General features: G+C 36.8%; 1 protein-coding gene across 2 annotated transcripts in view; it reads left to right on the top strand.

The window, feature by feature from the left end:
* The window catches only part of AASS (aminoadipate-semialdehyde synthase), a 61,217-nt gene that overhangs the window by 23,492 nt on the left and 9,792 nt on the right, over positions 1–27,933 (top strand). For both annotated transcript variants that reach the window (XM_020289750.2, XM_076006576.1), the window contains exons 8-19: positions 46–173; positions 1,975–2,123; positions 3,370–3,492; positions 3,790–3,901; positions 13,453–13,512; positions 13,689–13,756; positions 16,247–16,368; positions 16,555–16,681; positions 20,089–20,199; positions 20,296–20,404; positions 21,185–21,325; positions 24,955–25,122. In XM_020289750.2, the coding sequence (XP_020145339.2) occupies positions 46–173; positions 1,975–2,123; positions 3,370–3,492; positions 3,790–3,901; positions 13,453–13,512; positions 13,689–13,756; positions 16,247–16,368; positions 16,555–16,681; positions 20,089–20,199; positions 20,296–20,404; positions 21,185–21,325; positions 24,955–25,122 (1,418 nt within the window). The remainder of the gene's footprint in view (positions 1–45; positions 174–1,974; positions 2,124–3,369; positions 3,493–3,789; positions 3,902–13,452; positions 13,513–13,688; positions 13,757–16,246; positions 16,369–16,554; positions 16,682–20,088; positions 20,200–20,295; positions 20,405–21,184; positions 21,326–24,954; positions 25,123–27,933) is intronic.

Raw genomic sequence — 27,933 nt, 5'->3', positions numbered from 1 at the left:
TTATCATTTGTCACCCACTTTACTAATTTCTTTCTCCTCTGCAAGACCTCAGAAAAGTGTATGGGACGGTGTTAAGTCGCCATCATCATCTTGTCAGGAAAACAGATGGTGTATATGATCCTGTGGAGTATGACAAATATCCTGAGCGCTACATAAGTCGTTTTAATACTGATGTGAGTATCATATTCAGCTTTTGAGTTGGTTGTTTATGAAACAACACTGTAGTTAGGCTGTCTTCAAGGGGAGAAATTATGAATGTGTACACTGGTTTTCAGTTCCTCTGTTGGGAATTTTTGGGTATCCTGAGTTGGCCTTAGGAGTTGTCATCTTTTATTGGTGTTTAGAGTGGCCTGTGCTTAGTGGTTTTGGTGGTTTCCGTGGGTATGCCCTTCGCTTCACTGCCTCTGTTTCTACTTCAGGTCTGCGTGTGCCCAATAGCTCTAAACCGTTTTCTGTGGATTATTGTTTTCTGTATTTATCCTGGACTAGTTAGCACTGTTGGCAAAGCACAATGTCTATGAGGTTTGGTCTCAACTTAGGGTTATCCCTTCTATGGCCACAAATTGCAATCCCAACCTCAGCCAACCATCTTTAAATACATGTCATTGATTACAGGAGGCCAGGGTGAAATAGTTTGGCCATACAAACACAGATCACCCCCACTGTATGAAAAAGCTACTTACAAATCAGATCCTTCTGACAGGGACACACTGACTTTATCTTACCAGAAATGCAATATATTTGTGTGTTCTACAGTAACTGGCTATGTAATAATCCTCCCCCAAATAAACCAAGAAACCAAAAGATAAACAAAGCAAAAAATGCATGCATTTTTTATGAAAAGGAATACTTTATTTTTTTAATTTTTTTGGAATACTTTAAATAGTTTTAAATATGTTTGAACAACACAGTATTTTTAGATTCTGGTATGAAGTTTAGCTGTCATAGCACGTAGAGCATGTTAGAGAGAAGGACTCTTAACTTCAGCTTGACATGTTTGAAGAGCAAAAATCATGAAACTAGTTTCAAACTGAAACATTTTGAATCTAGTAAATTTTCATCCCTTCTCTTTTCCCCAATCACAGAAGTATTGGTGATTGGATGCATCCTAAAACTTATACTGACCTAGTTACCATGTATGCATGTATGTAGCACATTTCTCCATGGAGCTTACAGATGTTATCTGGTTTAATCTTCACAGCATTCCTTTGAGGAATGGGGTATGTATCATCCCCATCTGGCAGGTAAGGAAACTAGAGCCTAGAGAAGTTGAGGTAGCATGATTTAGATCACACCCTACTGGTGATTGAACTAGAAATAGCATTCTAGGGCACTTGGCTTTCTGTCCTGTCCTTTTTCTTTGCTATGCAATACATTACAGAATGAAAATATTATTATGTTTATGGTCATATGTTTTTCTTTTCTTTTTTTTTTTTTTGAGACAGAGTCTCACTTTGTTGCCCAGGCTAGCGTGGGTGCCATGCCATCAGCCTAGCTCACAGCAACCTCAAACTCCTGGGCTCAAGTGATCCTACTGCCTCAGCCTCCCAAATAGCTGGTACTATAGGCATTCGCCACCATGCCTGGCTAATCAAATATTTTTTTTTTATTTATAGTAGAGACGGGGTCTTGCTCTTGCTCAGGCTGGTTTCAAACTCCTGACCTTGAGCAATTCGCCCCCCTTGGCCTCCCAGAGTGCTAGGATTACAGGCATGAGCCACCGCGCCCGACCCATATGTTTTTCTATGATGGGGTAATTCCACACTGAAATCTGGGTGGGTATTTTGCTTCACGGTGGACAATCTTGGTGAGCATCTTTGCTTCCAAAGATGGCCACTGACCTGGCAAATAAAAAAGTCAATTCGAAGTAACATTTACTTATTTCTCATGGACCTTATTGATAGCTCTCTTTCAGCACATTGTATTGAAAATAAGTGATTTCCTATTTGATTGAACTTGGAACTTGCTTTCCAGATTGCACCCTACACAACTTGTTTAATCAATGGAATTTACTGGGAACAAAACACTCCTCGCCTGCTAACCCGCCAAGATGCTCAGAGTCTCCTGGCTCCAGGAAATTTCTCAGTTCCTGGTGTGGAAGGCTGCCCTGCATTACCACACAAGTAAGGACTTTACTTCAGCAACAATGGCGATGGCAGAGTTTAGAGCAGCACTCATTATTAGGGTATGAAAGCATATAGTTTCCCACACATCACAGGACTTGATTGCTAATGACTAGTCTGCTTTATCTCCCTGCACCTCTTGGAAGCATTTGACATGGTTAACCTTCCTTCTTTTTTGAAATTCTCTTCATTTTACTTCCGTCCACTCCATATACAGCTCCAAAGCAGCCTCCTCAGGGAGGTCTCCTTGTGTTTTCCCTCCCCCATCTCTCTCTGGTCTGTTACCCTCATTTTGTTTCTAAATTTGTGATCATTTATTTTCCTTTATCTATTATTTTTCTCCCTCCCGCCGGGACTTAATCTCATTAAGGAAAGGGGCCCCATTTTGGCCACAGGCACCCAGTTTATGCCTGATATGTAATAGACACTCAAATTATTATCAAATGTTAAAGTAATTAATTAATCAATAAATATTTGTGGAACATCTGGCATGCCTGGCACTCGGGTAAAAGATATGTTTGCATCCCTCAGACATGTAGCTGGCTGGTGTCAGGCAAATGCTAAGGGAATGCTAGCAGCAACATCACTGAAAGAATTCAGAAAGCAGAAGCACTGAGTTCAGCAAAGACTGAGAAGGGGGGAGTGTGGAGAACAAGAATCTCAAATGAGAGGATTGTGCTTGAGAAATATGGAACCACCAAAGCACAATTTAGGACACTGAGTGGGACTGTCTAGCTCTACTATAGGTTCATGTAGGCAGGTGCTAGTTGGAGATTAAGTAGGAAAATTGTGGAAGAATTTTGAGTGCTGAACTGAGACTTTTGTTCATAATTCTGGAGATTTCGGTGTCATCACATCTAATATTATGTCTTAAGCAAGGTGGAGGTAGAGTAATTGAACCTTTGTGGATTATTTAGAGATGGCTAACTAGGTTAACTTTAGTTAGTCTATTGTCAATGATTTCTCCAGGGAAGAAATTTTCCACCTTTTTTCCCCTTTCTTTTCTCTTTCCTTTCTTTCTGTTTTTCTTGTGGAGACTAAAACTCATGTTGGGAAGATTCTGTTTCCCTGAACAGCACAGTGTCCTGAGGAATGAGCTTAGGAAAGAGAGCCTAAAAGCCTGGAAAATGCTTGGCACCAACATTGAAAATTGTTCCAAGTTCCTTTCATTTTTATTCATTTTCAGTCTTGTTGGAGACTTCAGAATTCCATCCTCTCTTAATCCAAGCATTGATGTTATTTTCAGGCTTGTGGCAATATGTGACATTTCAGCTGACACAGGAGGATCTATAGAGTTTATGACCGAATGTACAACAATAGAGCGTCCCTTTTGCATGTACGATGCAGACCAGCATATTATTCATGACAGGTGAGTTTACTAAAGGTTTGCAAATTTGGAGAGATATTCTCAAATATATTTTGAAAACTTAGTGGAAAAAGCACATGCCAATTTAAACACTTAAATATGCGTAGATGGTATTTAAATGAAAGGTGGGCCACCGAAGAAGGAAAATGGTTTGTTTGAAAAGTCTTGTTTATTTTGTTATGCACTTTTGCATGAAATTGCAAATGATAATGAAGCAAATATAATGGGGTAGACATCTGGAAATTTAGCGCTTACAGATACCTTTTTGTATATCTGAATAAAGCATATTGCTTCTCCTAGTGTTGAAGGCTCTGGGATTCTGATGTGTTCCATTGACAATTTGCCGGCACAGCTTCCAATTGAAGCTACAGAATACTTTGGAGACATGCTGTACCCTTATGTTGAAGAAATGGTAAGCAGGCTGGTAGCATCTGCAACAACTCTGGCTTTACATAGAATTATAGAGTAATCTTATGAATGTTCTGGTCTTCTGTGTCTAAGAAATCTGTTGTAAAATGAAATGCCAGCCCTTCCCTGAAGTGTTAATACTTAGTGATCCTCTTTTATTCTACATATTCTGCCTGCTTGTCTCATGGGGAATATGATTATATCACTGCCTTCCTGCTTAATTGCAATTACATTTGTCTCTCATTATATATATTTTATTAAGAATGTTCACAACATATGAATAAGAATTACTTTATTTTCAGTTCTTTATTGTCTAGGTCATTTTGTACTGGGACATTCTTACTGTGCTATGATTAACATATTTGAAAAATTAGAAATACGGAAAATTGTATTGGATTTTCTTCACTAATACTTAGTTAAGTGACAGCTTATGTTGGGGTCATGTATTTTTCTTCTGTGATCAGTGATTGGCTAATGAAATACTGTGTTATCTAAATTACATTTTCTTTACCAAAGAAAATCTTTTTTATTTTGGTGTTTATCGTAAGCATTCATACCCATCCTGCTTTATTTCTATTGCTAATGATTGCCAGCCTCTGGCAATGATTTTAGAGGTATGAATAATGGCTCTTGTTCTTTGAATCCATACCTTCACTCATGAGTTCTCACACTAAAATGAGACAGTAGTTAGTGGGGCAAGAATTGGTAAGACTTCAAGCCTGTGATCTTCTTCCTTTCAAATAGCATTCTGTTTTGACCCTTTGTTTTTCTGCTTGAAATATGTCAGCGGCAAGATGTAGCAGGCTTTAGAAAATGCAGGCACCAGGCATTATCATGGTTGGCCATGATACTGTACCTACTATGTGCCAGGCAGTGTTCAAAGTACTTCATATATTTTAATTCTAAATTCTCATGAGGTTTTTCTTTTTTTCTGTTTGGGCCTCTTACTAATAATTCTACTATGAACATTTTTGATGTGTCTTTTTGGCACAAACACACACACATGCACACGCACATATATACATACATTATTTTGTATATGTATCATACATTAGGATTATTAACGTTTGTGTTCATAAAAGAGCTTTAGCTAAAATTCTCTTGTCTTATAATATCTTTGTCAGGTATGAGTATTAAGAGTATGTTTGCCTCAAGACAAGTTGGGAAGTGTTTCTTTATTGTTGGTCTCAGGAGATTTTAAATGTGGTTGATGTTATTTCTACTTAGTAGAATTCATTGGCAAAACTATTTTTTTGGGTTGGGAGCATTTAAGGGTAAGTTTTTAAATTATAGATTAAATTTTATTAATAAGCATAAGGGTGTTCAGATTCATTTTTCTTCTGCTAATTTTGGTAAGTTTATTTTTCTAGGAATTTATATATTTCATATAAGTTATAAACTTTATTGTTATAATATTTTTCATAATATCTTCTTATCTGTTTAATAGATTTTGTAGTGATTTCCTGTATTACAGAACTGATGTTAGTTATCTATGACTTCTTTTTTTTAATTTGTTTTACCTGGAATTTATCAATCTTATTAGTCATTTCAAAGAACTGGTTTTAACTTTGATGAAGTTAAAACCTCTCTATTTTGTATCCTTTTCTATTTCATTAATTTCTAATCTTATCTTTGTTATATTTTATATGACTTTATTGGGAGCTTAGTTCACCCTTCTTTTCCTAACTTCTTGAAGTAAGTGCTCAGGTAAGTAATTTTCAGTCTTTCTCTTTAGTAGTATGTGCATTTTAAAGCTATAGGTTTTACTCTGAGTATAGCCCATTTTTATCTTTATCCTTTCTTTTTTTAAAAAATAATTTTAATAAATTTAGCAGGTACAAGTTGAATTCCATTATACATATATATTGTATAGTGGTGATGTCTGGGCTTGTAGTGTACCCATCACAAAAATAGTGTACATTGTAGCCCATAGGTAATTTCTCATCCCTCACTCCCTTCCTTGATCCCCCTCTTTGAGTCTCCAATGCCCATCATAACATTGTGTGTCCTTGCATAGCCATAGTTTAGCACCTACTTATAAGTGAGAACATGCAGTATTTTTGTTCCTGAGATACTTCACTTAGGATAATGGGATCCAGTTCCATCCAAGTTGATGCAAAAGATATTATTTCATTCTTTATTATGGCTGTCTGGTATTCCATGGTGTATATGTGTGTGTGTGTGTGTATGTGTGTGTATATATATATCCATTTTCTTTATCCATTCATCAGTTGATAGGTACTTAGGTTGATTCCATATCCTTGTGGTTGTGAATTGTGCTGCAATAAACATATGAGTACAAGTATCTTTTTGATATAATTATTTCTTTTCCTTTGGGAGGATACCCAGTAGTGGGATTTCAGGATCAAATGGGACAACCACTTTTAGTTCTTTGAGAAATCTCCATATTGATATCCATAGAGGTTGTACTAATTTACATTCCCACTAACATTATATAAGTGTTTCCTTTTCCTGCATCTGCATCCTGGCCAACATCTCTTCTTTATTGACTTTTAAATAATGGCCATTCTGACAAGGCTAAGGTGTTATCTCATTGTGGTTTTAATGTTCATTTCCCTGATAATTACTGATGTTGAGCATTTTTTCATATATTTCTTGTCCATTCAAAATATCTTCTTTTGAAAAATGCCTGTTCAAATTATTTGCCCAGTTTTTAATTAGGTTGTTTGTTTTTTTCTTGCTGAGTTGTTTGAGTTCCTTTTATTTAGATTCTGAATATAAGTCTTTTGTTGAATACATAGTTTGTAGATATTTTGTACCATTCTATAGGTTATCTTTTACTCTGTTGACTATTTCTTTTGCTATGCAGAAGCTTTTTAGTTTAACTAAGTCCTATTTGTCTATTTTTGTTTTTGTTCATTTGTTTTTGTGCTCTTAGTCATAAATTGTTTGCATAGGCCAATGCCCAAAAGATTTTTTCATAGGTTTTCTTCTAGGATTTTTATGGTTTCATGTCTTACAAATATGGCATTGAATCTGGAGATTGGGTTTCAGTGGTACGTAAATGTTAACAATATTAAATTGTTAACAATCCATGAACATCAGCTATATTTCCATTTGTTTTTGTCCCCTTTATTTCTTTCATCAGTGTTTTATGGCTTTTCTTGTAGAGTTCTTTCACTTCCTTGGTTAAATTTATTTCTAAGTATCTTATTTTTACTGTAGCTATTATAAATGGGATTGTTTTCTTTTTTGTTTGTTTTGTTTTTATTTCAGTATATTATGGGGATACAAATGTTTAGTTTACATATATTGCCATTGCCTCACCTGAGTCAGAGCTTCAAGCATGTTCAATCCCCCTGATGGTGCACACTGCACCCATTAGATGTGAATATACCCATCCCCTCTGCCCCCTCCTACCTGCCCAACACCCGATGAATGTTACTACTATATGTGCACATAAATGTTGATCAGTTAATACCAATTTTTTGTTGAGTATATGTGGTGCTTGTTTTTTCCATTTGCATGGGAATCTTCTTTAATTTCTTTACACCTATGTGCGCCCTTAGGGCTAACTGAGAGAATGTTGTAGGCAGCATATAGTTGGATTTTGTTTTTTGTCATCTATTTAGTCACTCTATGTGTTTTGATTGGGGAATCTATAGTCCATTTACAAATTATCAAAGTAACTATTAATAGGTAGGGATCTACTACTGCCAATTTTGTTAATTGATTTCTGATTTTTTGTAGCTCCTTTGTTCTTTCTTACTCTCTTTAGTTATTTTTGTGATTTTGTGATTTTCTTTAATGTTAAGTTTTTATTTTATTTTTCTTTATTATTTGTATATCTGCTATAGTTTTTTGCTTTGTGTTGTCATGTGGTTTATGTAAAACATCTTATAATAGAGTATTTTATACCAATAACAACTCAAATTCAGTTGCATACAAAATCTCTAGACTTTTATTCTCCCCCCATTTTTTTTTTTTTTTTTTTTTGAGACAGAGTCTCACTTTGTTGCCTAGGCTAGAGTGAGTGCCGTGGCGTCAGCCTGGCTCACAGCAACCTCAGACTCCTGGGCTCAAGCGATCCTTCTGTCTCAGCCTCCCAAGTAGCTGGGACTACAGGCATGCGCCACCATGCCCGGCTAATTTTTTCTATATATATTAGTTGGCCAATTAGTTTCTTTCTATTTATAGTAGAGACGGGGTCTCGCTCTTCCTCAGGCTGGTTTTGAACTCCTGACCTCGAGCAATCCGCCCGCCTCAGCCTCCCAGAGAGCTAGGATTACAGGCGTGAGCCACCGCGCCCAGCCACTCCCCCCATTTTTGATGTTGCAATTTACATCTTTTTACATTATGTATTTATGAACACCTTATTATAGCTATCATTACTTTTGACTGTTTTGAATTTGAATCATATATATACACATACATACACACACACATGAGTGATATACATAGCACCCTAGCAATATTGGGGTATTATGGACTTGACTATATATTTACCTTTACCTGTGAATTTTATACTTTCATATGTTTTCATGTTAGTAATTTGCATCCTTTTGTTTCTACTTGAAGAACTTCCTTAAGTATTTCTTGTAGAGCAGGTCTGGTGGTGATGAATTACCTCAAAGTTTGCTTATCTGGAAATATTTATTTCTCCTTCATTTCTGAAGGATAGCTTTGCTGTGTATAGTATATTTTGGCTGGTAGCTTCTTTCTTTCAGCACTTTGAATATATCATCTCATTTTATCCTGGCCTGCAGGTTTCTGCTAAGAAATCTACTGATAGTCTAATAGCAATTCCCTTATATGTGATGATGTTTTTCTTTTTCTGTTTTTAATATTCTGTTTCTCTTTGATTTTTTTTTTTTTTGAGACAGAGTTTCACTCTGCTGCCTTGGCTAGAGAACCATGGTGTCAGCCTAGCTCACAGCAACATCAAACTCATGAGCTCAAGGGATCCTTCTGCCTCAGCCTCCCAAGTAGCTGGGACTACAGGCATGTGCCACCATGCCAGCTATTTTTTTCTATATATTTTTAGTTGTCTAGCTAATTTCTTTCTATTTTTAATAGAGAGAAGGTCTCGCTCTTGCTCAGGATGGTCTCGAACTCCTGAGCTAAAACAATCCACCCACCTCAGCCTCCCAAAGTAGTAGGATTACAGGCATGAGCCACCGCACCCAGACTCTCTTTGACTTTTGACATTTGAATTATAATGTGTCTTGGAGAGGACTTCTTTGGGTTGAATCTGTTTGGGAACTGTTGAGCTTCATGTGTATAAATGTCCATATGTCTTCTAAGGTGGGAAGTTTTCATTTATAAAAAATTTCTATTTAATAATTTTAAAGTTTACCATTGTCTATTAAATCTATATATTTTGCCTTTTTATTTTTGAACATATTAATTACAATTATAATTTAGGCTCATATCTGATAATTCTAAAAAAATTTTTGGTCTATGTTTCATAATTTTTAACTTGGGTTTCAACCAATTCTTATCTTTTAGTGTCCTTATTTATTTTTTATTGAATGCCACACATTGCATATGTAAAATTGTAGCAATGATTGGAGGCTCAGGGTGCTATGTGATTTTCCTTCAGAGATTTTGTTTGTTTTTGGCAGGGAGATAGGCAAGGAAATAGGTTAGGAGAAAATTAGCTCAATTCATTTAGGTATAGAAGTGATTCAAGTTAGGGTTGTAGTCCTTTGGAGAACTGATGTTGTCCAAATTACTATTTATTTTGGAAGGTAGTCTTTCAGGATCCCAAATGTAAGTATGGTGCTTATTAGGATCTCTCTTCTGCAGATCTTAAACTTCAATATTTGTTACTCTGTTTTTGAAAGCTAGCCAAAAGCTCTTAGCTTCTCAGTCTCCCTGCTGCTCTCTGCTCAACCTCTCAGCATCTCAGACACTGCTTTCACATTGGCAAATGCCCTAAATAGGAAAGTAGTGCCAAATGCTGTACTCATCTCTTTGGGCTTCTTTGTCTGAGTTATGGTGCAGCAAGTCTTCGCTGCTTTTGAGCCTAAAAACTCTGAAACCTTTTAATGTTTTATCTCATTATACTCAGTGGATTTTATTTGAAACAAGCTTATCACCATTATTGGATGAAAAATATACATTTTAAAAGGCGATTTTTGTGTGTGTGCCTCTACGAATCACTAGTTGATAGCATTTTAGGCAGTGTGACAAGTTAAAAACATTAGATGGTGAGTTGGAGATTTTTGGTAAGCATTGAGGCAGATGGTATTTTTTTAATATCTGATGACTAAGCCAGCTTCTCTAAACTGTTTACACTTTGCTCTTTTCACATTATTGTAGTCTTCCAGCCGGTAGTAGTGAGATTGTCTTGGGGTCATCTGTCTCAGCACTATCTATAAGCACTGGATATCTATAAAAATTGATAACCTTCTCTATTTCAGAGTCTTGGTATGTATGTATCTTATTACCACTAAAAAGTTGGGTATATTGTCTGTCTTTTCTGATAACTGCATAGGAAATGTATTTAGAGCTTATACACTCCCTCTTTTCCTCCCAGATTTTTAGTTTTAACTTAAGGTCCATATAGACTGTAGCATTGCAGGGCACAGTCTATCGCTTTGCAAACAACATAGAAGTTTTTGTTTCAATTGAATTCAATAGATATTTATTGGGAATCTGTTGGAATAAAGCATAGATAGGAATGAAGAAAATTAAAACACAGCATCTGACCTACAGAAGCATGAGTTCCAGGAAGAAGATGATACAACTGTGCAACTCTGCCATGAGGTTGAATGTGACAGCCATCAGAAAGATGCTAATGAAGGTGTGGAAGGAGAGTAGTGTCTTGTTGGAAAAATCAGGAAAGGTTTTACGAAAGATATGACATTTAAGATGGCTTGAATGAGAGGTATACTATGTGATGGGGACTGTAGAACAAAGATGGGAGGTTTCTTAAGGCAGGGCTTCTGTGAGTTGACAAGTCTGATTGAGTAAAGGTATGTAAGTTAGTACCATATGGTAAAGGGTCTTAACACCAGGATGAATAGCTTGAAATTAATTTACAAAATAGTGATGAGCTATCAAAAGTGTTAGATATAAAAATGACAAGATATACCATATGTTTCAGCACCCTTATGCTTGGGATTTTGTTATAATTGAATTCTAGAAAGGGAGACAGTTAATTGTAGTAAGTGAGCCTTTTGTTGTTTTTAATGTTTACCTTTCTTTAGGTAGATTCATGATAATTATGGTTTTGGAAGAAAGATCTATTTGATTTTAAATAATTGTTTCATGTATTTACTCATTTATTTATTGAATATTTACCATCTTATCCTGTGGCAGGCATATGACACGATGCTGAATGCAGTTCGTACCTTCAAGGTGTGCTTGAGAGTAGATTTTGGTAAAGGGTTCATAGAAGGGGCAAATCTTTACTTTGTCTTGGAGGATGAAGAGAGGGAATTCTAGGTAGGGGGTATAGTATGCGAGGCACCCACAAGGTGTAGCACAGAACAGAAGCATGTGAAAATGTGGTGCAGGTAGGCAGCGCCAAGCTGTTAATAGGACTGAAGTGCTGGGTATGAGGCAGAGGGAGTCAAGGCTTGATATGCAGAGCCAGACTGTAGAGAGCCTTGCAGCCATGCAAGAAGCTAGGGACTTTATCTTGAAGGTAACAGAAAGTTATTGAATTATTTTAAATAGGTACAGGAGAAATAATTAAATTTGTGTTTTTGTTTGGAGATAGACAGAAGGAAAAGAGGTAGAAGGCAGTTGCCATGGTTCCAGTGAGCCCTACATAAGGCTGTAGAATTAGAGATAAAGAGCAGACAGCGGGAAGGATACAAGAGTTCAGTGTTTCAACCATATGTCAAGTGGAATTAGAACATCATTTTATTATCTACTAGCAGCTTTTGACCTGCAGAAAGGGTTAGCAGGTGGAGGAGTCTTCTTAAGAAGGGAATACTCCAGCACTGGCCAAGAAAAGGAAGTGGTGGGAGGACCCCAAAAAGGAAGTAGTGGGAGGACCCCACGTACAGCTGATCCTCTGTATCCATGGGTTTCACATCTGGAGATTCAACCAATTATGATTTGAAAGTACTTGGGGAAAAAAAACCCAACAGTACACCAGTAAAAATCATACAAATAAAAAACAATACAGTAATACAGTATAACAACTATTTACATAGCATTTGCATTGCGCTATGTTTTATAAGTAATCTAGAGATGATTTCAAGTATATAGGAGGTTGTGCATAGATTATATGCAAATACTACACCTTTTTATATAAGGTCCTGGAGTTAGTCCCCCTTGGATACTGAGACAATAGTATATTGATTCTGTGAGCTTCCCAAAGTATGCCCTAGCTTATAGATACTTATCTTATTTTTAAAATGCCCATACCTCAGGAATAGATAACCTACATGTCTTGTGCTTTAGATACATGAAAGTATTATCATTTTATATTTATTTTAATACAGTAAGTAAATTCTCTGCTGCCAGCATCTGTTTGATACATTTTTTTCTTCCTAGTTGGGTGAGTGCTCTAGACCTTAACTTATGATTAGGGAGGAAAGATTGACTTATGGGCAGGCCCTTATGGGAAGGCCCTGCCTTCAGAGCTAACAGCACTAACATACATGGTCTTTACTTCTTGACAGTATATTCAGGAGTTTGGTACCTTGGGAGAAAAGAGGAAGAATAGAAGAATGCTGGGATGTTCATGTGAGAGATGTGTCTTTTGTCATTGTCTCTGTGATGACGTCTTATAAGATAATAGGAAGAAAATGTGGATGCCTTTTGAGGTCTAGTTGGTCAAGTTACTTTGCCTACCACTTTTGAACTGCTGATGTGACTATACATAAAATTAATATTGACTTAAGGGAGACCCCCTACTGCAGAGTTAGTGGCCTTGCTGAGTGGAAAATCCCATTATCTGCCAGGCATGATGGTTCATTTCTGTAATCCCAGGGCTTTGAGAGGCCAAGGAAGGAGGATTGCTTGAGGCTAGGAGTTTGAGAACAGCCTGAGGAGTGAGAACCCCTCTCTGCCAAAAAAAAAAAAAAATTGGCCTGTCGTGGTGGTGCATGCCTGTAATCCTAGCTGCTCAGGAGGCTGAGGTGGAGGGATTATGCTGCTGCACTTTGGCCTGGACAACAGAGGAGACGTTGTCTCTAAAAAAAAAAAAAAAAAAAAAAAAAGAAAGATAATTCCATTCTCTACTTCAAATAGAACAGCTTGAACTTTTGGAATGGGATAGTGGCCCTCAGAGGGAGGATGAAAGCTGTAAGGCTTGTGATGATATTTGAGAACATATTCAATATGACATATCTAACTGGTCAGGAAGGATAAGTTTTTCCTTAAAAAGATGATTATAGTGCAATTTCAGTTTTAAAATCGCAACTTGTGCTGAAACATCATGTTCTTGGGGACAGAGTTGATTACTTGTACTTGAAGAAGACTTCTATTACCAATTATTTGTCTTCAGTGATCTTCAGAAGACTGTTTCCTAAATTCTTTTTTCCTTTAATTAATATTTTAAAATGGCCACAGACACCAAGAAGCTTTCTTTGCAATGCCATTGATCTCTTACAAATCTCGTTTTCCTTTCAGATATTATCAGATGCAACACAACCTCTTGAAAGTCAGAATTTTTCTCCTGTGGTGCGAGATGTAAGTTACAAGAATTTCTTTTCATAAATGTATTTTTTCTACTACCATCCTCACTCCCTCTCTCTCCCCACCCCCCTCCTCTCCTCATCTCTGTTACTCTGTCTCTTCTTTATCAGTCATGTTTGTCGGACTAAAATGTGGATACTAAAGAAATGTCTTGTGTCATATACATTTAGGCAGTGATTACATCCAACGGTACATTGCCTGATAAATATAAATATATCCAGAAACTCCGGGAGAGCAGGTAAGTATTGTTCACATTCTCTTGTTTTATACATTTATTCTTATCTTGAATTTGATGAATATTTTTTAATGCTTCGATAGGAGTTCTTAATATTAGGTTTGTATGACAATATACATTTTGCTAATGTCTATAAATGTAGATAATCCAAACTAAATGGCTAAAACCAATGTGAGGTTTTCCTCCCTAACCAGTGGTATAGCATCATTTTGATGTTCTGATATCATATGTAGGTATGTGTGTAAGCAAGCAAAAATCCAAAGAGGTTGTCCTTTGGGTAGCCCCTTGTTCTTTCTCTAACATTTTGCATAGTGTCAGGGCTCAGTTATTTTCTCAAGGGAAAATGAGCACACCAACCCCTTCTCTCGTACTTTCAGTTTGGGTTTTAGTTGAGGGCTTACATTTTATTTTGTTTAGTATAATGTTTAGGAAAGTGAGTTATTGGATAGAAATTAAGAGAGTATTGAAGAAAGCAAATGGTAAGAGAGAGTTTCCCCCAAAGATTCTTATTAGGGGAAGGTGCCAAGAAGAAATGTAGCAAATCTACTCAAGAGAAGAGTTGTCTTAGAAAGGTGTTTAGCTACCAAGGCCACCATTTCCTTAACTGACTCTACAAGTTAAAGTTTGAAAACATTGATGTTCCTTTGGAATGGTCTGGTATCCCCAGCTGATTGCACTTGATGTGTGCTTATATTTGCTCCACTAGTCTATTTAAATGTGACAAAATAAACCATGCACTGAATTCTTAGGAGAAACCAGAGTGGGAAAACAAAAAAAACCCCAAACAAACAAACAAAAAACCCCCAAACAACTATCTTATCTTTTTTTTCCAGTGGTGCTATCTATAAAAAGTAAATAAATAAATCTGCCAAGATCAAGTGTACTATAGTTACAAAGTTACACTTATAGTTACTTTTTAATATGTCAATGAAATATTCTAGTATATGACAACAAGAGAATTTAATTTTTTTTCTTAAGAGAAGCTAGCTCTATAACTCTATAGGAGAGTTTCTTACAGGGGAAACTTCTCATTTGTTTGTTTCCCATAGCTATCTTCTGATTCTCGTCTGATGATCTCTTATACTACTAATACTAATGACATGTCTAACATGACTAGTCATGATGCTATGTCTTCATTTTTGTGTTTCATATTTCATGTAGTGGCAGGTTTAGTTGGCTTCAATTGCTACAACTTCCTGCCCTCCTTCTCTGATGGAATCTTGTGCCAAGAGACTGATAATGAAGAATGCATTTTGAAAGAAAATTTGCCATATTTAAACCCTACATTTTGAAAATATTCTTATGCTCTTTTCATCATTTATCACAATGATTTTTAACTTGGAGTCTGGGGCTTAAGGGTACTAATGGGGTGGACAGTATTAGAATCTAGGAGTGACCTTTTAAAAATGTATTTTGAACCTTTTTAATTTGGACATCAGAATAATGTTTTAATTTATCAAGAAAGTATTGTTAGACAGAATATAATATAACCAAATAATAATGGTTCTCTCTGGGAGGTAAAATGGGATGGAGATAGTATTTAAAGTAGATCTCATCTCATCAGTAATATGTGTGTTGGGCATACAGAAGGGCAGGAACATTTTATGTTTGTATTTATTCACTTCTAACTAATGAAAAGATTTATGAGTTAAAGTTCAAGAGACATTTGTCGTAAAGATTCCAACAATACAGCCTGCTGCTTAAGGCCTGGACACCAGGCCATTTCCATGGCTGCATGTTGAGATTGGGGAATTTGATTAAAAAGACATTTAATGAGTACCTTCCATATATAAAACAAAATGTGCTGAGCATTAATGACTTTATAAAGATGAGTAAGACTTAGTCACTACCTTGGAAGTCATGGTTTGTGGGAAAGATAGTCATCTGTCCAGAAGGTGCAAATTCTGGCAGAATAAACTGTTCAAGAATTAAAATCCTGCCTAATACCAATCTTTGTTTTCTACATTTAACTCATGGTATTTGTGATTTCAAAGTTATGGTTTCTACTGTTCTCAAGTGACTCTAGAGATATATGACAAAACAATTTCTAACGTGCAATAATAATCTCCTCTTCAGATAGTTGCCTTCTTGGATTGTTGTGAGGAATAAGTGAGGTTTCTAATGTAAAGCTGCTGGCATGATTTTGAATCATGTCCCGTGGAAAGATAAGGTGTGAGACCAAATTACACAATTGGGAATGAGCCAAAAAATGATCACTAGTAATACTGGGAATTCATGAAATGCATCTGTACGTATATAGACAATACATCATCACAGAGATGTCAGGGACTTTTGATCGTCATTGCATCAAATCTAAAATAAGTAAAGAAAAATGTTGATAGAGGGAACTCCTGTTGAAATTCTTATTATAAGTGTAGAGAGAAATTATTGATTCATAGTCTAGGTTTTATTGTGGTTTAGGGAGAGCAAGATTCTGTTATTTAACATAAATAAAGTTTTGATTATCTCTCCCCCACCCCCTTTTTGTAATAGAGAACGTGCTCGGTTGCTTTCAATGGACCCCAAGAAAAAGGTCTTGGTTCTTGGATCTGGCTACGTATCTGAGCCTGTATTAGAATATTTGTCAAGAGATGGCAATATAGAAATAACAGTAGGTAAATAAGTCCTAATTTATGAAGAAGAAGAAAAACTTATTTTATAGCATGTTGACTGTGAGTTTTAGATGACTTATTTTGTTCCTAAATTTGAATAACTGTTTTTGGAGATGTTAAAATGTGTTTTACTCTCTTTGACTAGTGAAAGGGAATCTAAAAATTGGACTCCTTTTATTCTTGAAATAGGCTCTGACATGAAGAGTCAAGTTGAACAGTTGGGCAAGAAATATAATATTAATCCCATTAGCATGGACATTTGTAAACAAGAAGAGAAGTTGGGTTTCTTGGTGGCAACACAGGATCTTGTCATCAGGTATTTGTCAAGAAATGAGTTTCATACTTTCATTATTGTCATTATTTCTCTTTCTCTCTCTTGTCCCCCTCCTCTTTTCTCTTTTCATAGATGTATGCATCCAGAAAAGTGCACATATCATAAGTGCATAACTCAGTGAATTTTTCACAAAGTGAACACAGCACTCTGTAATCATAATCCACACCAGGAAATAGAACACGAACAATACCCCCAAAGCCCTCCTTGCGCACCTTTCCATTCACTAATCCCATCCCCCAAGGGCAAACACTGCCCTGGCTTCTAACATAGATTTTAGCTTTTGCCTGTTTTCAAACTTTATATAATTGGAATCAGTCCGTACTTCTTATTTTGTGGCTGCTTTCTTTCATTTTAACACTGCGATTGTAAATGTTGTTAATATTATGGTCTGTAATTGTAGTATGTTCATTCTTATTGCTGTATAGTATTCCATTGTGTGAATATGCCACTATTATTTATTTGACTATTGATGGATGTTTAGGTTATTTCTAGATTTTGGCTATTGTAAATGATGCTACTATACACATTTTAGTATTTGCCTTTTGGTGAGCATATATACACATTTCTGTTGTGTGTATACCTAGAAGTGGAATGGCAGGTTATGCAGTATTCATATTTCATATATCTGGGTGCCTATTCTATCTTTTGGACTTACAAAGCTTAAATGAAATAAATATATTCTCTAACCTTGTGACCATTTTAAGTCTCACCATAGGAACAGGTCTTAAAATATGGTATTTATTACTATCTAATAAAAATACAGACCTAACTTCTAGATACAGAGCTACATAAGGTTTACTCTATAATTAAACTTGGTTTGAAATGTCAAAGTGATGAGAATATTCTATATTTCATATAATTTTTCTAAGTTGGGAGGAAGAAAGTTACCTCCTCACTCATAGTGATTGCCTAATCACTTTCCTAGTTAGATCAGATTCAAATTAGATCAGATTCGAATTATACCTTTGGAGGAAGTTCTATGATCTTCCACTTAAAAAAAAAACAAGCTTGGAAGACAGATACAATGAAAGGTAATTCTAATTACAGGTGGCAACTTTATCTGTTGATATCTTTAAATATAGGCTCACCCTGTGCACTTCAAATGTTATGCAATTTATATAAATTTTAGGTACATTAATTTTTATTCAAAATAAATTGACGAATGACCAGTAGACCTTTTCTGGCAGTGATATGACTATGAAAAGAAATCCTGATTCAAAACAGAATGTTCTAGACAAAAAGAATTCATTTGGCTACATATAGGTTCCTAAATATCTCATCATTTTTTGATAAAACAAAAAGAAAATAACATTATAATACACATTTGGAACAAAATCTGAAGTAAAATATGATGAGATAACAAAGACAATAATCTATTAATATGTGCACATTTTAAATTTAGAAAACAAATGACCTTAAATAAGATTTAGTATCAGCAAAATATGTTTCATATTTAATGTTTCCTCATTTGGTGGAGTTTCTATGCTGAATAGTGGTAATGCCATTAAACATTGTTATCCTGTAGTACTCCTTGAATATATTTTTTTATTTTTTAAGTTGGAGAAAAAATGTTTTGACATAAACACAGTGATAGGCACTATAACAATAAAATAAGTAAAGAATATATTTTACAAAAAAGTTTATAATGATATATAAAATTCTTACAGTTTAAGATTTTCAAATTTAGGTTTTAATAACTTAATGGAAAGTAGTAATTGATTTTGATGAGTTTCTTTGAAAATTCCATTTGTATTTTCTGTGTGTTTTTCACAAGTGATATTTCCAACTCTTTGGATCAATTGGGGTGGAGTCAACTCAAATAATTTAAGAATTATGTCCCTATTGAGTGCTTACTATATCACATTCAAAATTATTAAGGAATGCTAATCCCTTTATCTAAAAGCACCATCAATCAAAGTCCTGTATAGATCTAGCCAGCATATTATTAGGTCAGTGAAAAGAATGTCAAAATTTTAAAATATTACTAGATCTTGGTAAAGTTTTGATCAGATAAATTTTCAATGTATAGAATATGATAAAAAAATTTCCACTTAATCTTTTAAGATTATGACACTGTAAATTTCCTATTAGTACTTTGATTTAGAGAGTTTTGCTAATATATTGCTCGATAGCTTTTAAAAGAATACTCAGTTTGGTAATACAGTAATTCTTTTTGGTTAAAAAAAGCCAATAAACAGAGATCAAGAGCTTTTATGGAAGCTTTTGATACTGGCAAAATATGTACACAATTTTATTCTACATGATAATAATCTAAGTAGGAATATACCATCTTATTGACAGAGGAGGAAAAAGTGCCTGGGAGGTGGTTTAATTTGTTTTATTGGTGTGAAATAGAGGAAATCTGAAGTATACAGGTTGAATTTGGCAAGTACAGTGATACAGTATGATATTGTTTATAGGCGAGTATATTTTTTGTTGGTACTATGTAGATTGCTTTATCAAATAGGCAAAAGCTTGAACTTAAATATTGTTATGCAATTGACAGGGTGTTTTATTTTTCCTTGGATAGAATATGGATATACTAATATTGATGTTTATGAAAATTGATTTTTTGTGATTGTGAAGTCTCAGCACCAAATTAATATACCAAAGCCAAATTTTTAGAAAACCCTAAGTTGATTTTTGAATCATATATCATATATTGCTCATATTGCATCATATATTGCTCACCGTATGGACTCTTAGTCATTTTAATAACCTTTACACTGTTCAATACCCTTAAAGCCTATTTCCTCCCCAGGCCCTTCCTGGAGACTACGCTACTGTAACAGATGGGCCACCCTGATTTAGTTGGATTCTTCCTGATAGCCATTTGGGAGATGTAGAGGCAAAACAAACAGCAACCTCATTTTTAAAGTAGGAAACCCAAGACAGAAAACTATAGAAATACAAGAATGAATGGAATAAATTCCATGAAATGTTGTAAAGAAATAGCTGGATGTATACAGAGAAAGGATATCTGGCTTTGGGGAAATCTGGCAAAGCTTCTTGGAGGAAAATAACTTTTTGGGCATTTCTTAAAAAAGGGTATGACTTGGATGGGAATGGGTGGGTGTCATGAGCATTCCCAGTGGAAAAGTGAAGGCTTTGAAAGGAGAATTACAGTAGCTTCTTTGGTTCCCATATATGATTTATGGAAGAAACCAAGGGAGAAAAATGAAAAGGTTAGGTGAAAGTCATTGCTGAGGCTTATAGATGTGATAATAGGATGAATTTATTCTGTAGTCCACCGGGAGTCATTGGTCACGTAGGAAAGAATAATGTAATCAGAGCAGCGCCTTAGGACAGAGCCTTAGTGCAGCTCGACCTACACTGGAAGGTAGGGTTGGAAAAGAAAGTTTCTGATGAGTTTCTCCCTGTTTTTTAAGCTTGTTGCCTTACGTTCTGCATCCCCTTGTGGCCAAGGCATGCATCGCAAGCAAAGTTAACATGGTCACCGCAAGCTACATCACACCAGCGCTAAAAGAATTGGAAAAGAGGTAATTTTCAATCATTTTCGACAAAGTGAATAGCTCCTTGGTAGTGTTTCAATTTTATATCCAACTTTCCCTTTTTCCTCTTTCCACCTGTCGCAGTGTGGAAGAAGCTGGCATCACAGTCATTGGCGAATTGGGATTGGACCCTGGACTTGACCATATGTTGGCAATGGAAACAATAGATAAGGCCAAGGAAGTGGGAGCCACGGTGAGCCCTGTTTACACCCAAAGTTCCATTTAGAAAAATAGGAAAAATCTAGCTTCTTGTGTACAGAAATCATCTTTCTGTAATTTTGATTAAAAATACTGCTATCACTCATACATTAATTAGAAATTTCAAATACAATTCTGTAACTGCAGAATCATTTGTATAGTAAAACAATGTCCAAGTGTTAAGTAGCAACCAATTTTTAGAGAAATAGATTTCTCTATGGTAATATTTTGGCTTAATTGAAACTTTAGTGTGCCTTGGAGATTCTGTAATAAGGTTTGACTTTTAAAAGTGGAAAAAAATCTCTGGAACATCATCAAATTTGTTGGTGTATGAAGTATCTTTTATACATGACAAGGTACTATAGGATATGTAAATGTGATGATTCAGATTAAATGTTTTAGTTTTTTCATATACGTGTGTGCATGTATATCTATCTATCTATCTATCTATCTATCTATCTATCTATCTATCTATCTATCTCTCACATAATTTGAATACAAAACTCAGTAGGAACTGACCAAGCAGCATTGAACTAATAGGTAGTCACTATCTGTAGAGGATTTTTTTTCCTTTTAATTTATATAAAATATATCTGTGACTTAATTAAATGGTGTTTGGCTTTCAGGATGTATTTTTGAATGCCTTACTAACTTTAAGAAAGAAAAACTGTAGCAGGTTTACCCCATTCATGCCACTGTCCTCAATTACTTGGATAACATATTTTCCTTAACTTATTGATAATTCTCCCTTAATTTTTGATTCTTTAATTTACAGATTGAGTCATATATTTCCTACTGTGGTGGGCTTCCAGCCCCTGAGCATTCAGACAACCCTTTGAGATATAAATTCAGCTGGAGTCCAGTGGGAGTTTTGATGAACGTGATGCAGCCGGCCACCTATCTGCTCAATGGAAAGGTGAAGGAATAACATTGAAGTGTAGTGATATAAACCTGCAGTAGCTGCCTGAGACAGTCCAAGCTCTTTCTCCTGATACTAAGACCCCTCAGAAAGACTGTCACACTGAATGAAGTTTCTGACCTCAAAAAACTCATAGCTGGGTGGCTGGGTGGGGGTTAGCTCTCAGAATGGAGGGCTTGGTGGGTCAGGGAAAGAAACTAAAATTTCTTCCCCGGTTGCTGTGTAACAGAACATAAGAACTCTCTGAGTTTAGTATTATTTTCATCATTTTCTAAAAAACTATGGCTTAGAGAGACTGTCCAAGGTCATTTGGCTGGGATTCAAACCCAGATCTCACTGACTCCAAAGCTCACTCTTCCTCCTTATGCCAAACTGCTTACTAGCAGGAAAGACAGACACTGGGATACATAACTATAATCTAGTGGGAGAAGTTCAAAAGTATGCTAAAATGCCAGACAAATACAGAAGGGAGGGCAATTGCTTTGGCCTTGGTGAAGAGGTGGGAGGTAGGGAGAGTGGGGAGAAGGAAAACGTGGAGAAGAAGATGTGCTTGGCCTTGAAGGATAAGACAGTGCCAGCCAGGCAGGGACACTGCCACTCATGACACAGCAGGTTTAAAAGGGAGAAATCAGGCGTAGGAAGCGCAGATAACTCAGCCACAGCTAAAGGTCTAGCAAGTGGCAAAGCCACTATCCAAATCACATCATGGTTTATGCTCTTAACCACAAGGAAAGTCTCCCATATTTGGGGAAAATGTGAAATAACTGAGGGTACCTCTTTGAATCGGGTGTCTGAGGCACCTCACTGGCCTTACCTTTGTCCTGGCCCTGCAGGGAGTGATGAGTACTGTGATCAGATATATGTCTTAAAAAGATTGTTCTGGCATCAATATTATAAATTCTCAAGGTATCTGTGAATATAAATGCATTTCAGGAGTAAAGAGTAAAGTGAAAACATTTCTTAAGAAATGAGGTGAATGCTATGATCAGCCATGGTCTTTTGTGCCCGTGGTGTGGAGTATGCCTCACAGCCTGGGCTATGCATTGGAACCACAAGGGAGTTTAAGAATTACTGATGCCTGAACCTTATACCCAAAGCTTCTGATTTGTCTGGGTTTGGGGATTTATTTTTTATTTCCCCAGGTGACTGTAATGTGCAGCTGAATTTGAGAACCACTGATTTAATGATCAGGGGACTCTAGCTGCACTTAAAATGCTGCTAAACAAATAGGACACGCTAAGTTGATGCTGGAAAGATCCATGTTTCAGGATGATAAACAGGACCAATGAGTTCTGGTACAAGCCCTGGCATCCCTCATAGTGTCACCAAAGACCAGGCAGTTGTAAAGGTCCACTGGACGTCAGTCTCCTGACGTGTAATGTGAGCACCGACATTCCCTCTAATTCTCCAATTTTATGAATCACAGTTGTTCAGGCCAGAATCCCTGTCTGATGTTCTATCAAGCACACATCCTCTTACATGCTACGGCCTGTCTCCTGTTGCATGTCAACAGCTCCTTCTACCTCTTCCAATCTTGGAAAAGAGACTGGCCTACATTTGGTAGAAACTAACAAGTGAAGGCAGGAAAAATTCTTTCTTCAATAGAGTAAAACGCTTATTTCCGAGAGGCCTTATCAATGATAACGAAGAGAACAATGACAGGGTCAAGAGGTGTAACCCATGTAACAGAAAGAGCAGGGGACTTGACGTCAGTAGTCCTGGCTTTGTGCTCTAGCTCTGCTGTTACTGGTTGGGTGAGCTTTGACTTCCTTGTCTGAAGGTAAGGATGGTCACACCAGCCTTCCATGGGTCTTGCTCCATGAGATCATACAGATTGCAGTCTGCCTAACAGCAGATTATCAGGCATGTTATACATCTAGCAAATATTAGCTACATAAAGAAATTGATATTCATGAGAGTTCAGGAAAAGTAAGAGGTTATTTTCAGGTAGCAGAAGTTGTGTTTGTTGAGTTTGAAGTTTTCCCCTTTCATCCTGAACCTCTTTTGTAAAAAGGAGTGCTTTCTGCATCTCTCTGACACTGTGGAGGATATCAAGAGAAAACATAATGCTTTTCTTTTCTTTGTTAAAGTACTTTTTTCAAGGTCCCACTTAAGTTTCCTCTTATGGATGGAGCTTTTTCTGACCACTTCAGCCCCTGTTCACTATTATTTTGTCTGAACTCAAAATGTCAGACACTTTGATTGTGTCTAAGAATTTTCCTAGTGCTGCATTATTTACTCAGTAATTCAAGTGTATCAGTCTGTCTCCCAAGCGAGCTTGTTAAACTTCTTAAAACGTCCCTTGTATTCTTGTCCCTCCTCTCTGTCTGCCACCATCACCCTCCTCCATGGAGCAAGCCTTAAATAATTCACAGAATCATAATGGGAGAGCCAGGTGACCTCTCTGGCTGCTGCTTAAAGTTGAAGCCTTAAACTTTTCCAGACATCAGGCAGTGTCCTATAAATTAGGACATATCTCATTTTCCTGTATCCTTGCAGTTTCCAGCAACTTGTATTTCTGATCTGATTCCTAACACATCTGCTTTCCTCCCACATATTTGCAGACAGTGATTTCATCTTCTCTTGGTTTTGCTCCCTCCACAGGTGCTGGTTCCTTTCTTACCTTGGTGGCATCTGGGAGTGACATGGCAGAGCTTTGCCATCATCTCTTTTCAGCCTCTTCTCCCCATCTACCCCAGCTAAACATATACTCTAAGTGAAAACTGTGCTTGTTCTGCAAATTTAGCTTAAGGATAAGTTTTCTAGCTTCTTTCCAATCACCTGCCACCACCTTAATGCAGCACACAGGCCCTTGGAAATCAAGAGCTACTGCTGATCTCCCTTTGCCTGCAGCCACTCTTAGTGCAGTTTTCGGACGCATCGCTGGTGGTGTGGTCTGGAACACTGTGCTTTGTCAATATCCCTTTCAAAATACCGATCCAGAAATAACCACAATTAAGGGGACAGTGAGATGTAGAAGAAAGAACATGGACATTGGGGTCAGATAGACCTGGGTTTGAAAATCTGCCTCTGAGTGACTCTCTCAGCCTCGGTTTTCAACTGTGAAAATGGAATTGCACAGATTAAAGATGATGTAGATAAGGCACTTGGCACATAGTGGGCCCCGAATAAATGATTATATATTTCCTGTGTTAAATTCCTTGTTAGTTTAGTGATCAAGCTTACTGTATATTAGTTCTTAACTGAATATTTGTTCTAAAACATATAACAATGACTCGCAATGGTTGGGAGGAGCATGTGCATGAATGTGTGTGTGTGTGTGTGTGTGTGTGTGTGTGTGTACAGGCATTTGACTTAAAGAAGCTGCAACAGCAATAATGAGCTTGAGCATTGTCAGGGCAGAAAGAAATGCATATCATATGTAAAATAAATAAATGTGTCTTTCTGTCTTCATTCAAATCATTAATAAAATATTAAATAGGGTAGGGCTTATTATTGAACCACATGGTATGCCACTAGAAATATAACTCTGAACTGATATCAAATGATAATGATTACCCAGTAATTTTGGGATCAGGTTGCTTTCTTTTGTGTAGGTAATGCAGATAACCCTAAAAGGGAACAAACTGTTGTAACCTCACTTGTGCCTTTTCAATGTTCCTCAGGTTATTAATGTCGCAGGGGGAGTCTCCTTTCTTGATTCAGTTACATCCATGGATTATTTCCCAGGGTTGAATTTGGAAGGCTACCCTAACAGAGACAGTACAAAATATGCTGAGATTTATGGCATTCCATCTGCTCACACTCTATTGCGGGGGACTCTGAGATACAAGGTAAGCAACTGAATTTCAGATTAAACACGTTGCCAATTTTGATGTGAGTGATGTCCACACTTCATTTCTCTTAGTAATCAAAATAATTAAGATGATAAACCAAGTTGGAAACTATTTTCTCAGGAATTTTTTGATTGAATGTTTTAGGAGACTCAACTCAAAATAGCAAAAGGAGAATTAATGGACTCATTAGGAGTTGGGGGCAGGCAGGGGTGCAGCTTCAGGCTTAGTGAGATTTTGAGGTCAGGTGACCTCACCAGGATGCGATTTCTCTTCACCTCTGAGCTCTTCTTCCTCTGTCATTCACTGCAGCCTCGAGTTTTGTGCAGTGGCAGAATGGTGGCAGCATTCTCAGCCTCTTAGAGCCCCTTAGATTCAAATCCAGTGGGAATGTAAAACTACATCTTTTTAGCAGCTAAAAACATAATTTTTGTCTCATTAGCTGGGACTGAACCCAGAGGTCAGTGAGATAAGATGTGCTAATCGGCTTGTCCTATGTTATGTGTCCCTAGAGCTGAAGATGGAGTTAATGTCACTGGAAACCCATGGATTAGGGCTGGGGGAAAAGAATAAGGCAAAAGGGGATTCTTCAAAGTAAATCTGAAATATTTTTAAGCCACAAAATGGGGAGTACATTCTAGAAGCATGAATAAAAATGCCCATTACACATTTATTGAGCAGAAAAGAGCAAGTGTGACCAAATCAAGACAACTGGAGTGAAAGCTTCCTAGCATAACAAATTACCACAAACTGGGTAGCTTGAAACGATAGGAATTTATTCTCTCACCATTCAGGAGGCCAGAAGTCTGAAATCAAAGTGTGGTAGGTTTGGAGCCTTCTAGAGGCTTGACCTGTAGACACATCAGTCCAATCTCTGCCTCAGTCTTCATATCACCTTCTTTCATGAGTCTCTCACTGTGTTCTCTCCTCTTCTTGTAAGGATGCCGGTCACAGGTAGATCCATACTGAGGTCCTTAACTAATTATATCTGCAAATATCCAAATAAGTCCATATTCTGAGCCTCTGGGTGGGCATAAATTCGGGCCTACTACATGTACTCAGCCTACTACAACCAGTATACTTTAAATACTACGTCTCTCAAAATCAGAGATCTGATTTCAGATCTCTCTGGCCAGGGGGAGGGGGATTTGTCTCATGTGTGTTATCTGATATTTACCAATTATCTTTTTTTTTTTGAAGATGTAATACACACAGCCTTGTCAGTGGTGACTCCTCAATTTTTCTGCATGCTCTCCCCTTGCTCTCTCTTATCATTTTTTCTGGCTATTACCTTTGCCTGGAACTTTTCCCACAGATATTTGCACCACCTGTCTCACCCCCTTCAGTCCTTGTTCTCAGTGAGGCTCTCCATGCCTTGCTATTTCAAATGACAACTTCCTCACCCCAGATGCTTCCTGTCCCTCTTTCCTGCATGAAGTAGGCATCTGGAATCAGTGGACACTGGGGTGATGTTCAGGTTTGAGAGGGAATAATGGAAAACATTAATCTATGAGTGGAGATTATTTCTGTTATTTCTATTTCTTCATATGGTGTTGACATGAAGTTTGGCCTCTGGTTGTCTCATTTTCTATCTTTTGTTTATATTGCCTCATATCTATATTTTATTCAGTACTATTTTATATGTATGTATTTATTGCATATATTTAAAGTATACAACATAATGTCATAGAATACATGTAGAAAGTAAAATGATTACTATAGGGAAGCAAATTAACATATCCATCATCTCACATAGTTACCCTTTTTTTGTGGCAAGAACAGCTAAAACTTACCGATTTAGCATGAATCCAAATTATAGTACTTTATTTCCTTTAGTCCTCATGTTGCACATTAGATCTCCAGACTTTTTCACCTTCCATATCTGCTACTTTTTATCCTTTGACCTACAGTTTCCCCATTTTGTTCCCCCAACCCTGCCCCTGGTAACCCAGTTTTATTCTCTTATCTCTGCATATTTGACTTTTTAAAAATTCTACACATAAGTGAGAAAAAGTATTTTTTCATTTTGCATCTCACTTATTTCACTTCGCATAATGCCTTCTAGTTTCATCCTCTTATCTTTTCTTAAAGAGAACACAACCACTGTTTTTCTTACTCTCTAGAGCTTCTGTTACATTTATGAGCACTTACAATTTACTCAGCATTTTTTGTTATATATTTATGTGTATTTTTCTTGGCTCCCAAAATAGACTGTAAGGCAGTCTTGCTACCCTGGAGGGCAGCTACTTGTGCTCTCATGAATCTGATGTCTTCATTGTCCAGGCATCAAACGAGACTTCAATGATAATACCCTAAGTAGATCTCAGAACTGGGACTCTTCCACCAGCCTTAAGGCACAGCAGAAATTCTAGTCTGAATTGACGGCATACCATCCTCAGCACTGGCAGACTTCTGTTTTCTTCAATTTCTCTTTTTCTTTTTCTTGTTTTTTTTTTTGTCCAGGAGTAAGGATTTTATGATAGCTTTCAACATAGTCTTTTGCCAAACACGTAGATGCAGGAGTAAAAGATTTGAATAGATTTAAGATTGACTAAAGCTCTCAAAAATGTGTATGGATGAGAGCCATCTGCACAGAACGATGGAAGATGTCACAGTGTTCATAACTATGAGAGCCACTGTCCTGGGCATTGCCAGCAACCCTCAGTAACCTTAATATTTTTCCCGGTATTGGAGAGGAGACACTGTCATTCTAGTGTGATAGAGAGGGGTTAACCATGCCCCTTCTCTGCCTGCCTGTCATCTGCTTGGCCTTTCATACCTACCTTGGTAACACCTTCCTGTGGGATCCTC

This window comes from Microcebus murinus, chromosome 9, assembly GCF_040939455.1.
Source record: "Microcebus murinus isolate Inina chromosome 9, M.murinus_Inina_mat1.0, whole genome shotgun sequence".
Lineage (NCBI taxonomy): Eukaryota > Metazoa > Chordata > Mammalia > Primates > Cheirogaleidae > Microcebus > Microcebus murinus.
The sequence above is the reverse complement of the archived record's forward strand: the minus strand, read 5'-3'. Positions and strand labels throughout refer to the sequence as shown.